The 14,050-nt window shown below is 53.8% G+C and overlaps 1 protein-coding gene across 1 annotated transcript; it reads right to left on the reverse strand.

Moving 5' to 3' along the window:
* Positions 1-2,477: 2,477 nt before the first annotated feature.
* ZC3HC1 (zinc finger, C3HC-type containing 1) lies at positions 2,478-13,050 on the reverse strand (the record flags this gene model as incomplete). Its single annotated transcript, XM_010193578.1, has 9 exons — positions 2,478-2,546; positions 3,942-4,151; positions 4,358-4,564; positions 5,529-5,754; positions 6,413-6,570; positions 9,056-9,183; positions 9,713-9,796; positions 12,610-12,760; positions 12,939-13,050. Coding segments are annotated over 9 exons (1,345 nt in total), but the record flags the coding sequence as incomplete, so codon positions are not given.
* Between the last annotated feature and the right edge of the window lie 1,000 nt (positions 13,051-14,050).

Here is a 14,050-nt window from a genome sequence, read left to right on the forward strand (position 1 = left end):
GAAAGGCCGCGGGTTCGAGACCCGGTCGGGGACGCAACGCGAGGCGGGGGGGGGAATGACACAGGGCGCGGTGGCCATTGTCACCTCGGGGAAGCCACCACAGGACCCAAACCTTTCCTCCCCCGGATTTCCGAGCCAGGCACGTGGCGGATGGCTAAGCCTGGCAGCACGAGTCACCGTGACAGCTTTCCGGGGTGCGACACACCAGCGAGGTATTTCCCGGTGCCTCAGTTTACCCAACCGGATGAGGGAAGGCACTCGTCAGCGCCCCGGGGGTGACAGCAGGGTGCGTGACGATGGTGCTTATGGGTGTCTCTCAAACTGGCGGGGCTCTGGTGTGGCACCTCCACACCCGGGGGCGGACATCCCGCATTCCTGACCCCCGGCATCACCCCAAAAATTTGCCCCGACGCTTCCTCCCCACACAGGGAAGAGATGCAGCTGGGGAACCCCCAAAAGTCTGAGAAAAGGGGGAACTTCACCCCACAAGCGTGTGCGTTGGGGGTAATTTCCTCCATTTAATGCCCCAATGCACCCCCAGCCCCAAATTTGGCACCCGAGGGGGGGGTCAGATCCACAGTGGGCTACCCTGGGAGGAATTTGGGGAACAGGGTTATATTTCAGCAGAGCACTGGGAGAGGTTGGGATAGAGGTTCCCCCATTTTCCTAACCCTTGATGTTCCCTGACTGGAGCAACTAGGAGAACAGGAAGGGGAAAATTGGTATTTCCTCTTAATTTCTTTAAATCCTTGTCTTTCATCTGTGTAACACTACAGTTTCACAATGAGGATAATTTCAGGGTAATGGGGACTATGTCAGCATCCTGTTCCTTTTTGGGGTGCCTTAAGACCACTCTTACAGCACCCAGATCCTTGTACGTGGGTGTACATGGGATGTCGAGGGCCCTCTGAGTCCTCCTGGGCCTAAAAATTGGGGTGCATGGGCAGGGGTGGCAGCTGGCCTTGCCCACCCCAGCATGGGGTCGTCTTCCCCCCGCGCTGTGGGTGCACCCCATGGTTTGTGGGGTGGTTCCCTCATGGTGGCAGGGATGGGAAGGCAAAGGGGAGGGCAAAGAGGGTATCAGAAGTCATGGGGAATGGGGGACTGGGGGGGAGCCATGGAGAGCCAGAGGGATTTTGGGAAGGGGGAGAACTACAGGGACCCATAGCAAGCTTGAGGGGAGCTATAAGGGGTGGGGGGAGCTACTAGGGTTGAGGGCAGCCAGGGAAAATCAGGGGGAGCCCATATCCTGCCCTTGGCACTCCATGATCCCCAGGACTGAGCGTGCCCCATCTTCACCCCAAACTCCACAGGGGGCAACCATAAGTTTTAGGGTTCAGGGAGAGCAGGGATCAGCTCTGAGCAAGGCAAATGCTGTCTTCTTGGGCACAGAGCAGCCAGAAAATGCTCCAAAAGGGAAGGGTCAAGAGGAGATGCAGAAGACCGAGAACAGGGCCTCAGAAACAGAGGCAGGGGCTCAGAGGCAGCCCTTGTCCCCAAAGTGAGGGGTCCTTTGTTCCAAAAAAAGAAGGAGAATGACATTTCCCTGTGCCTTCACCCACATCCATGTGGCTGCAGCAGACCTGGCTGAGGAGGTCCCACTGTGCCTGGGTTGTTTGTGGAGTCTCCTTCTTTGGCTTCTCCCCTTTCCATGGAGGTGTCTCTTCCCAGCACCCAGCCACATGGTCCCGAGTTTGGGAAGCCCTAACCCGCCTCCTTCCAGGGTTTTGGCTGCATCCCAGCCTCCCCTGTACTCTGACCCAGGTGATTTATCAGTCCTCAACCAAATCTGTTTCAGGCAGCTGATTGCTGGGGCAGGCACTGGTGGAAACGGGGATATGAGGCTGTGGGCATCACTGTGCGTATGGAGGCTGAGGCCGTAGCAAAGAGCCCACATCAGGCAGGGGATTCAACAAAACAAGGAGTGGGAACAGGAGAGGGAGGCAGCTGGACACACTGATCCCAAAAGGATGAGTATTCTCCAATGAAATGGGAGCGATGCAGCGGGTCCAGAGCTCATCCCAGTCTGGGAAGAAACACAGCACCAGCAGCAAGGACAAAAAAACAAACCAAAAACAAACCAAAACTGAAATGTTTATTCCCACCTGGCATCGCTTCCCTGTGCCGCTGGTGGTGGGTCACAGCTGGACAAGACAGTCACCCCGTGAGGTGACTGTGTCCCTTCGTTCGCTCCAAATGCCCACGGCACGGCACGGCTCCGGACGGGGCTGTCAAAGCCCTGGGAGCCAAGGGCTACAGCAGCAATTTCTGAAGGCAGGGGGCTTCAAGGAAGGCAGTCAGGGAGGAAGGGGGGTCCCAGCAGCTGCTGGGGGCTGCGTTTGGCGCGAAGCCTCCTCAGCACCCCCTCCCCGGGGCACGGAGCTGCCGCAGGAGTGATTTGAAGCGGATCTCTGTCGGAACAATGTGATGCCCCACACTGTCAGCCAGGCAGCAGTTCCCAGAGGCAGAGGCTTCGTTCAGGAGGAATTCATGCTCTCCCACTGCCGGAAAATGCGGAACACCTTGGAGGACTTCACTGAGAGACTCTGCAAGAGCAAAGGGACAACCAGAGGTTAAGGCACCACAACAGCACTAAGGATTTGCCTAATAAAGCTTGTGAAGAGAAACTGCAGCAAAAAAACCCCATCTGAAATATCTTAATTGGCTGCCATGCCATCAATTTGCTCCTCTTCTTTGTTAACCCTCTTTATCAGAAGCAGAGGGGACTACAAGCAAGAAGCAGGATGGGACTCCATCTATCCCCTGCTCCAGCCAGGTCTTAGGCCTCTGATTTGTATCCGGTCCCACAGGACCTGCTGGGACCTTCCCAACACTTGGCACAGCCAGAAAGGGACTGATTTTTGGGGGACACAGCTCCCATGAGGTGACACAGGACTGCTCCACCAGTCCCTCTGCAGCTCAGCCCCAAGCAGGGCAGCGGGGAGCCAGCAGGAGGAATCCTCCAAAGCCGCTTGGGAAGCAGGGCTGTGGCCTCAGCTCTGCTCCTCTGGCTTGGCAAAGCCACTGGTCCAACAGCCTGGGGCCGGTGGCCATTGGATGTCTGCAAAAAAGGGTCAGGAGCTCTCTGTCGGGACATGAAACTGGATCTTGGGCAGCGCTGAGCCGCTCGGGAAAGGCTGTTATTTATAGCAGCCCTTGAGCAGATCTGCATGCAACACAGCATTGTAACAGATGAGACCTGGCCCAGAGGCTGTCACCGCAGCCAGAGGGGATGCTGAGACTCTGCAGACAGAATCCCAGAACGTTAGGGATTGGAAGGGACCTCAAAAGCTCATCCAGCCCAATCCCCCTGCCGGAGCAGGAACACCCAGATGAGGTTGCACAGGAAGGCGTCCAGGTGGGTTTTGAATGTCTGCAGAGAAGGAGACTCCACAACCTCTCTGGGCAGCCTGGGCCAGTGCTCTGGCACCCTCACTGAGAAGAAGTTTCTTCTCAAATTTAAGTGGAACCTCCTGTGTTCCAGTTTGTGTCCGTTACCCCTTGTCCTATCATTGTTTGTCACCGAGAAGAGCCTGGCTCCATCCTCGTGACACTCACCCTTTAAATATTTATAACCATGAATGAGGTCTCCCCTCAGTCTCCTCTTCTGCAAACTAAAGTGACCCAGCTCCCTCAGCCGCCCCTCATAAGGGAGATGCTCCACTCCCTCCATCATCTTTGTAGCCCTACGCTGGACTCTCTCCAGCAGTTCCTGTCCTTCTTGAACTGAGGGGCCCAGAACTGGACGCAATATTCCAGATGCGGTCTCACCAGGGCAGAGTAGAGGGGATACACGTGCCTGGTCCCTGCTGGGTTTACATTTAGCCCGAATGAAGCCCATCTACCCCAAATTCTGCCCACAGGCTTTCAGCCCTGGGCAAGGCTGGGGAGAGCAGCGTTTTGAGGGTGTGGGTTTGGGGCGGGAGATCTCGCAGGCTCACCACGGGCTCCGTCTCAGGCACTCTGTCGCACTTTCTGGTGGCGAGGAGCGTGTTCAGTACTACTCGCCAGCCCGGCTCTGCCTTCGCAGGCTCCTTTTCTGTCTGGGTTCCGGTATCCTCTGAGGCTTCCACTCCCTCCACTGCGTTGACCCATGGACACCAATCGCGATGCTGTGAGCTGGGGTCAAAGAAGCTCCTCAAAGAGGTGTCCTGCTTAGGGGAAGAGGTGACAATGAAGGACAGCAACAGCACGGTTTAAACCAGACTCCAATGACATGATAAAACCCTCCCCATGCCCAAACACCAGCCCTGAGCTGGCTATGGGGACAACACTGGCCCCTGCATGAGGAAAACCCTGCCTAGATCCTTCTACTCCCTACCCAGGCTTCTCCTGTGTCCACATTTGGGTGACTCACCGAGCTGCTGGAAGAGCAGAGCCGTGCCCGCTTGGCTCTGCGGAGAGGACTGGATGGCACCTCCATGCTGTCCCCCTGTACCATGCTGCGGGTGATGGGGCGGCTCCTCAGAGTGGGGCTGGCCACCTCCAGCTCAGCCCGGTCCGTGGGGGTGGGAGAATCCCAACCTCGTGGGCGAGGGACGGCCGGGGATGGGCTCTTCTCGTGCTACCAGTGAGGAAAGGACAAGGAATCAACAGAGCTCCTCTTGTCACCAGAATGTTCCCTGCCTGAAGTGGATGAGGGGCTCTGCCCAGCTCAAGTAAGAGGTCAAAGCCTTCTCAGCCAGCCTGGCATGAGCTGTGCCACCTTCCCTTCACACCAAGAGCATCTTAGATATGTTATTTGGGCAGGGGTGAAGGCAGCCCCCGATTTGGAGCACCCCAAGTTAGACAAGCCTGAGGATCCTGTCTGGGAAAGCCTGTTTTGTGCCTTCCTACAGGAAGGACAAGGGAAGGGAGGACAGAGCTGAGAACAGCAGGGGGAAAAGCAGCAGCAACTCCCTTCTGTTGGATGTTGCCTAAAGGTGGAGACATGGCACCAAATCATAAAATCTTTAAGGCTGGAAGAAACCTTTAAGATCATCCAGTCCAACACCAACCCAACCCCACCATGGCCACCAAACCATGGCCCCAAGTGCCACATCCACCACTTCTTGAACCCCTCCAGGGATGGGGACTCCACCACCTTCCTGGGCAGCCCCTGCCAGTGCTTGACCACTCTTGCAGTACAGAAATTTTTCCTCATATCCAACCTAACCCTCCCCTGATGCAATTTGAGGCCATTTCCCTTCTCCCATCACTGGTTACATGGAAGAAGAGACCAACACCCACCTCTCTACCCCCTCCTTTCAGGAGCTGTAGAAGTGATAAGGTCTCCCCTCAGCCTCCTCTTCTCCAAACTGAACACCCCCAGCTCCCTCAGCCTCTCCCCATCATTCGGGTGCTCCAGACCCCTCCCCAGCTCCATTGCTCTTCTCTGGCCACGCTCCAGCCCCTCAATGTCCTTCTGGGAGTGAGGGGCCCAAAACTGCACACAGGATTCAAGGTGCAGCCTCACCACTCTTGACTCCCATGTGCCCCAGTATCACCCAGACATCCTGAGCTCGTGGGGCAGCTGAGCTGGGCCATACCTGCTCGGAGCCTGGAGGGACCGTGTCCTGGCTACGCGTGAGCATCCTGCGCTGAGACACGGGCATGAGCAGGAAGCGCTCGGTGGGGGTCTGGGGAGCATTGCTCGGGCTGCAGGAATCCAGCTCCGGCCCTGCAGACTCCAGCTGGTGAAAGCCCCACAGTCCCACCTTCCTCATGCAGCGGGAGCAGCTGATCACTGAGAGGTGCACGGAGCCAGGCACAGAGCTGCAGGGACAGAGCCAAGTCATGAGAGGAGGTCAGGGACCAGACTGGGCCCTTCCCCAAAATCACAGCTTTCCGAACAGATGCAGGTATTTGGCAGAGCCCAGGAATGGTCTCAGTCACAGGTACATGAGCCAGCACGCTTCAAGACATCAGTACCACTCAGCTGAGGCACAGACTTACTGTTTTTGTAGCTCTACGTGCTAAGAATTAAAAGAAGTCCTTTAAAACCCATCTACAGCATTGATTTAAATTGGTTTGGTTACATTTTGGCTTGCCATAAAGCAAAAGCACACCCAGTTATGGTGGATCAGCCAAGAGTATCTGAACCCTCAGTCCCTGACCTGCCCAGCCACAGCAGCAGCTCTGCTCTTCCCTACCACAAGCCCTTTCTTTTCCAGCCTGAACTATAAGAGGTCACATCACCTTCAGCAATCTATTTCAGATTATGCAGCTTTGTATTGGGGTTTCTGGAAGTCTGTCAGCTAAAGATATTAATAAATATGATTTTAATGGCTGGAGTTACTAATAAAACAGTGAAATAGGGGATACTGAACATTTCACAGGAGGGATATCCACATTCCTCCAGCCTCTAACAGGTTTCACCAGCAACCATGAGGTGCAGCAGACACTTTAGTACCAGTCCTACACCATCACCCACCTGCAAGTCCAGCCACACAGAGCCAGGATGCAGGCAGGAACGTGCACTTGCAGGATTTCCGTGGCAAACTTCACCGGTGTTTTTTCTCCCTCTGTTTTGTGCTCTAGCTCCTCCCCGATGAGCTGGAGGAGCAGGCTGATCTTCTCCTCTGTCAGGGACTGCGGGACAGAGAAAAGCAGCAGAGTCTGATAAAATACAGTGCTTCTATTCAAAAACCACATCCTACCTGGAGAAAAATACATCCCTTGGCTCTTCTTATGCCTTCTTGGCTCTTCTTATGCCCTTGTGGCCAAGAAGGCCAATGCCATCCTGGGGTGTATCAGGAGGGGGGTGGTTGTAGGGCAGAGAGGTTCTCCTCCTCCTCTGCTCTGCCCTGGTGAGACCGCATCTGGAATATTGCATCCAGTTCTGGGCCCCTCAGTTCAAGAAGGACAGGAACTGCTGGAGAGAGTCCAGCGTAGGGCTACAAAGATGATGGAGGGAGTGGAGCATCTCCCTTCTGAGGAGCGGCTGAGGGAGCTGGGTCTCTTTAGTTTGCAGAAGAGGAGACTGAGGGGAGACCTCATTCATGTTTATAAATATTTCAAGGGTGAGTGTCACGAGGATGGAGCCAGGCTCTTCTCGGTGACAAACAATGATAGGACAAGGGGTAACGGACACAAACTGGAACACAGGAGGTTCCACTGAAATTGGAGAAGAAACTTCTTCTCAGTGAGGGTGACAGAGCACTGGCCCAGGCTGCCCAGAGAGGTTGTGGAGTCTCCTTCTCTGCAGACATTCAAAACCCGCCTGGACGCCTTCCTGTGTCACCTCATCTGGGTGTTCCTGCTCCGGCAGGGGGATTGGACTGGATGAGCTTTTGAGGTCCCTTCCAATCCCTAACGTTCTGTGATTCTCAGGGGGCTCCGATGGGTTTCATAGCTCAGCCGGCCCACGGTGGCAACCACAAAACCCCTCTGTGATTTCTGCTGAATGGATGAAGAGTTCCCCAGTTCCCATACGGTTTCTCACCGCCGAGAGCCATCTGTTTCCCGGCCAGCGAGTGCCCAACAAGCCAGACTTGGCTGAAGTACAGCAAAGCCTGGCCAGGTCCCTACGAGGTGGCAATCCCACACTTGCTCCTGGCTGCAGTTACGTTCCAGCCTCTTGTGTCATAGCTTCTGCTCTTCCCTCCTGTCCCCTGAGCCTCCTCGCACAAGAAGTCCCCCCATAACACACTCCCAGGGCTCCCTGACTTTTAGGGGCCTCTGGCACCCCAAACTCCTGATCCCACCTAACATAATGACCACCTCCAGTCCTTTGGGAACGCAGTTAAAGGAGAGATCCATGGGCATCTGCATCTCATGGAGTGTTTGGAGGTGACAAACAGGGGTAGGAGCTGCCAGGAAGAGCTCCCAGAGGAGTCTGTGGGATCTCAACTCACTTCTGACGGGCATCAAAGAGCATCACACACACTGGGAAAGGTGGAAACTGGACCCAACAGCCCACTTCCCAGCAGCAATGTCGTGGTGACACGAGCCAGCTGTGCCTGCATTGGTCAAGGGCTTGCACAACACATTTTGTGTTCAGTTTTGGGCTCCTCACTAAAGAAGGACATTGAGGGGCTGCAGCGTGGCCAGAGAAGGGCAATGGAGCTGGTGAAGGGGCTGGAGCACAAGAATTATGAGGAGCAACTGGGGATATTTAGTTTGGAGAAGAGGAGACTGAGGGGAGACCTTATCCCCTCTCCAACGGGGTTAGAGGTGAAAGGAGGGGGTAGAGAGGTGGGTGTTGGTCTCCTCTTCCATGTAACCAGTGACAACACAAGGGGAAATGGCCTCAAGTTGTGCCAGGGGAGGTTTAGATTGGATCTGAGGAAAAATTTCTGTACTGCAAGAGTGGTCAAGCACTGCAAGGGGCTGGCCAGGGAGGTGGTGGAGTCCCCATCCCTGGAGGGGTTCAAGAAGCGTCTGGATGTGGCACTTGGGGCCATGGTTTAGTGGCCATGGTGGGGTTGGGTTGATGGTTGGACTTGATGATCTTGGAGGTTTCTTCCAGCCTTAAAGATTTTATGATTTGGTGCCATGTCTCCAGCTTTAGGCAACATCCAACAGAAGGGAGTTGCTGCTGGTTTTCCCCCACCCTTTTCAGCTCTGTCCTCCCTTCCCTTGTCCTTCCTGTTGGAAGGCACAAAACAGGCTTTTCCAGACAGGATCCTCAGGCTTGTCTAACTTGGGGTGCTCCAAATCAGGGGCTGCCTTCACCCCTGCCCAAATAACATATTTAAGATGCTCTTGGTGTGAAGGGAAGGTGGCACAGCTCACGCCAGGATGGCTGAGAAGGCTTTGACCTCTTACTTGAGCTGGTTGAGGGTTGGGCTTGACAATCTTAGAGGTCTCTTCCAACCTTACTGATTCTGTGATATGAGCCTTTCCAAACTCCCTTTTATGTGTTTCCAAGTGGGGAACATCTGAGCAGAAAGCCAAGGCTAGCATAGACCACTCAGCAATGCAAGCAAGGCTGAGCTTTACCTACCTGGCAAGCTGGAGACTCCAGTTTGAATCCTGCAACCATTTTGGTTGGGGTTTGTACAGCACAGGCACGCCTGGCATCATCGCTGGGGGCTTGAACGCAGCTGAATTTTGGGGGTAGACAGGAACTCACCATGTTTTTCATATCCTCTGGTCTGAGGGAGGGCAGCTGCAGCTCCAGCTGACACAGGCTCTGAAAGCGCTCCAGGAAGTCCTGGAGAAGGGCTCTGGGCTCATCCACCAGCAACATGGCAAAGCGATCTGGTGAAAGCAAATACAGGTGACCTGAGCTGTGCCACCAGCCTTCCCATCCCTCTCCTTATCCCACAAGGCAAGATAAAGATGAGATCAGCCCCGTTCTCCCCATAATGGTCTCCTGGCTTTTAAAAGAAAAGCTGAGCACAGCCTTTTTCCTTTGCAACCACCCTTCCCCGTGCAGTTCAGCTCTGAAGATGAGATCTATCGCTCTTCGAGCATCCTATGTCATCCAGCCTCTCCTGGCCCCTCCCATTTACAACCCAAAACGCATTTTAACTGCCCTGGAGGCACACAAAGGTTAAGAAAGGATGGGAAAAGCCCAGCCTGGGGCTCCAGCCATGGCTCAGACGTTGCTTTGTCACTGTTTCACCATCCCCATAGCGAAAAACGAGGCTGTAATGCCACTGCCTGCATTGAGAACTGGGAGAGAAACCACAATTCCTGCAAAAAGAGACAAGTGCAGTGACAGAAAGGGAGAGAAAAGAGGGAATTATGCTGGATATGTGCATTAGCCAGGCTCTGAGACACCAACCTGGGCAGGGGCTGTCCGGCCAGAAGCAGAACTTCTCGTGAGCGGTGCACAAGGCCTTCTTCAGCTCCCCGCAGCGCTCCTTATCTGCAAGGCAAAGCTCAAACTACTCCCCTGCGGAGCCACCTCCTCGGGGAACGGTTGGGAAAACCAAACCAGGAGGGGAAGGCACCAAACTACGAGGACTGAGGTGCCAGATGCCTCCCCGAGGCTGTAAGTTGCAGAGCCTGAAGCTCTCACTTCAGACTCATCTCCCTCCCCACCGAAAGCTGCTGCTGCACCTCCAGCCTCCCTGCAGGCAACCACAGAGCAGTGGCTCCCGTGGCAGCAAAGGCAGGCTGGCTCAAGGGGTTATAACCACAACTGCAGCGGTTCCACCTTCCCGCAGCCAAAATCCAGCCCCGTTCCCAGGCACAGTGACCACGGAGCAGGGGAGGTTGCCACACTGCACTGGAAACACAGCTCGAACCAACCAAGCGCACAGGGACCGCCTGCTCTTGCCAGTTCGAGCTCCTGGGCTGCTGCCAGTCCCCTACATAACTCGCCTGACCCCTCCACCCCGGCTGCAGGAGCCAAATCACAGCCATGTCTGGAAATCAAGCTTCTCAAATAAAGATCTGATCCTTAATTTGGCTTATTCACACCTTTCAGGACCAAATAATTTCTTTTTCCATTTAGTTTTCGAGCTTTTCTTCCCACCTATGATTATTTGAGAGTTTTCTAAGCCAGTGTGACTACTAACAGAATAATTAGGCCAAGGTTTATTGAACAAAGATAATCTGAACAAACAGCGGGCATCAATACTGAGAGTGATCCAAAAGGAAATGCAGCTTTGCCATACGTCTGTGAGACACCGGAGCTGTGCTCTCTGCTCCCTCCCACATAACAAGGGCAGGGAGTTGCAGTCGAGAAAACTGAGAAGGGGAGATGATGTTTATTTGTGGTGGGGTAACAAGCGTTGTTCTTGCAGAGCAAATTTAGGTAAGTTTATGAAATTACACAATGTGACCACCTGAGTGGACTGATTTGGTGATGAACAGCCAAGAGCTCACATCAGAACAACTTAGTGAGGGATCAGGGTGGCAGACCAAGCAGTCAGGAAATAAATTTAAGGAGGATGTTGAAGTCACAGAATCGCTCGGTTGGAAAAGCCCTCTGAGATCATCACGTCCAACCGTTCCTGTCTACCCACTAAACCATATCCTTAAGTACCTCATCTACCCGCTCTTTAAATACATCCAGGGATGGTGACTCCACCACCTCCCTGGGCAGCCTGTGCCAGCTTCTGATGACCCTCTCAGTAAAGAACTTCCTCCTTATCTCTAACCTGAACCTCCCTTGGCACAGCTTGGTGCCGTTTCCCCTTGTTCTATCCCCCATCACCTGGGAGAAGAGACCAGCACCCACCTCTCTACAACTTCCCTTTAGAGGTGGGCAACAAATGTGAGGAAAGGGCTGAGAGACAAATCCTGTGAGGAGTGGCTGAGGACTGTGGGTTTGTCCAGTTTGGAAAGGAGAATGAGGGACAACCCCATTGCTCTTCACAGCTGCCCAAGGAGGGGAAGGTGCAGAGAGGGAGGTGCTGATCCCTTCTTCCTGGGATCCAGCTGCAGGACACGTGGGAATGGCTCAAAGCTGCATCAGGGATGGTTCAGATTTGATATTAGGAAACATTTCTTTATCAAGAGGGTGGTCAAACACTGGAACAGGCTTCCTAGGGGGTTGGTCGATGCCTTAAGCCTGTCAGTGTCTAAGAGACATTTAAACAATGCCCTTAACAACACACTTTAATTTTTGGACAGCCCTGAAGCGGTCAGGCAGTTGGACTGGATGATCACAGAATCAGAGTGTGTTGGGTTGGAAGGGACCTTTAAAGCTCATCCAGTCCAACCTCTGCAGTCAGCAGGGACATTGGCACCACATCAGGTTGCTCACAGCCCCATCAAGCCTGGCCTTGAATATCTCCAGGGATGGGGCCTGCACCACCTCTCTGGGCAACCTGTGCCACTGATCGACCACCTCATGGGGAAGAGCTTTTTCCTCATATCCTAGCTAAATCTGCCCTTTTCCAGTTTAAAACCATTGCCCCTCGTCCTATCACTGCATGACCCCTATTGCTCATCATCTTAGATCCCTTCACTGGAACTATCCTGCACTGGAACTATAATGGTTTTAAACTGGAAGAGGGGAGATTTACACTGGATATTAGGAAGAAATTCTTGACTGTGAGGGTGGTGAGGCCTTGGCCCAGGTTGCCCAGAGAAGCTGTGGGTGTCCCCTCCCTGGCAGTGCCCAAGGCCAGGTTGGCCGGGGCTTGGAGCAGCCTGGGCTGGTGGAGGTGTCCCTGCCCATGGAGGAGTTGGACTGGGGGAGCTTTGAGGTCCCTTCCAACCCAAACCACTCTGTGATCCTATGATAAAGTAATCAGAGTGATAGAGCAATCACATTTCATAGTTGGAGTGTCAACTGATTTTCAAAAAGTGAGGTTCAGGGGATTTATTGAGAGGTTTTCAAAGCTGATAGTAGTAAAAATAATGGAAAGAATAGGTGGCACCTATGTTGATGCGTTGTGTTGTTTCCAGGTTACCATGACAGTCTCCATTTTTTAACAACCCAGAGACTGGAAGCATCCTGCAAGCGTGAAGACTTGAAAAAACATCAAACTCCACTGAGAATTCTCTTTTCCTGGAGGTGTTCAAGGCCAGGTTGGACGGGGCTTGGAGCAGCCTGGGCTGGTGGAGGTGTCCCTGCCCATGGAGGGGTTGGACTGGGGGAGCTTTAAGGTCCCTTCCAACCCAAACCGTGCTGTGATTCTATGATTTACACACACAAGAAGGCACACACTCCCTCTAAACCCTCCAGCCCACCCCCCTGCGCCCCCAGAACGCTGGCATACGTACACTTGTTGAAGTCAAAGGCGAGCTGCAGGCTCACGCAGAGGAAGGCCTGGCAGCTGGAGCACTTGAGCATGTCACACTCCACGTTGGTCCAGCCGTACTTGGCACAAACCAGGGGAGACAGCTCATGGGGTTTGCCCGCCCACTTCAGCGGGTGCTCACGTTAAGGATAAAACCCAATAAATTACAGGTTAAACCCTTTGTCCACAGTTTATTTGGCTAAAGGAGAAAAACAGGCTTTAAGAAAATAGAGCCCGTGCTGAAGCCACGGGGAGGGTGGCAGCAAAGCAGGGTGGGGGGAACGGCTGAAAGCTCAGCATCAGAAAGGATATGGTGAATGTTTCCACTCTGCTGAAGTAGGCTTCCTTGCTTGCAGACTCCAAGGAGAGAGCATCCATTTGCAAAGATCCATTAGCAGATTCTGACCACTCAGATGTGTCCTTCCTAAAACAGAAAACGAGTCAGCAAGCGAAGCATTTGTAACAGCCCAGAGAGATTTCATCAATAAAAAAAAAACACCACACAGACCACTTTCTACCCTCTCATCCTTCAGGCTTACCCTTACATGAACTCTTCCTCCAGAACTCCTACACCCCAACTTTTAAACCTTTTACTCACAAAACAATTTAAAAATACAGAAGGCAACAAAAAAGCCTGCACATAAAACATTTCACGGTGACTGACAGCAGTGCAGGTGGGGATTTGATGTGACAAGGAGGAGATGGGAGCTCGTTCTCTGAGCCCAGTGAAGCCAGGTCAAAGATCACAGCACATTTCTGAATTTGGGGATGCTCCTGGCACCTGGAATGTCAGCTCTGAGCCAGCATCTGCACCCAAACTGCCAGCTCTGCAGTGAGTGCTGCCCTTCAGCCTCATCCCAGCACTCATCCACGGGTCAAAACCCATAAATAGTTGGGTCAAGGGTGGACCATGGTAACCTGGCTTTAACCAGATACCCCCAAAACTCAGCCACCCAGTGCTCCCAGTACATCCCAGCACCCACCAGTTACTCCTGTGTCTCTCAGTGTGTGCCCCTGGGGTGTGAGCCCACGCTTTTCAGATTAGAGCCCCAGCATGGGGCCAGCTCAGCTCGCTCTGGCTGCGAGGATGCCAGAACTCTACACATCACTTACCTGCCCCTGCCCTCCTAGTGTACACCAGTAGCTCCCAGTGCCCCATACTGCCTCCCAGTGTCCTAACATCTCTCACTTTCCACTACTGCCTCCCCACCCTCCTTAATCCCTCCAGTACTCCCAGTGCCACCAGTACTGCCTCCCAGTGCCCCTTAGTCTCTCCAGTACTCCCCGTACCTCCTAGTCCTTCCAGTACTGCCTCCCAGTGCTCCTTAGTCCCTCCAATACAGCCTCCCAGTGCTCCTTAGTCCCTCCAATACTCCCAGTGCCTCCTAGTCCATCCAGTACTGCCTCCCAGTGCTCCTTAGTCC

The sequence above is a fragment of the Mesitornis unicolor genome, unplaced genomic scaffold (assembly GCF_000695765.1).
Source record: "Mesitornis unicolor isolate BGI_N332 unplaced genomic scaffold, ASM69576v1 scaffold22611, whole genome shotgun sequence".
NCBI classification, from domain to species: domain Eukaryota; kingdom Metazoa; phylum Chordata; class Aves; order Mesitornithiformes; family Mesitornithidae; genus Mesitornis; species Mesitornis unicolor.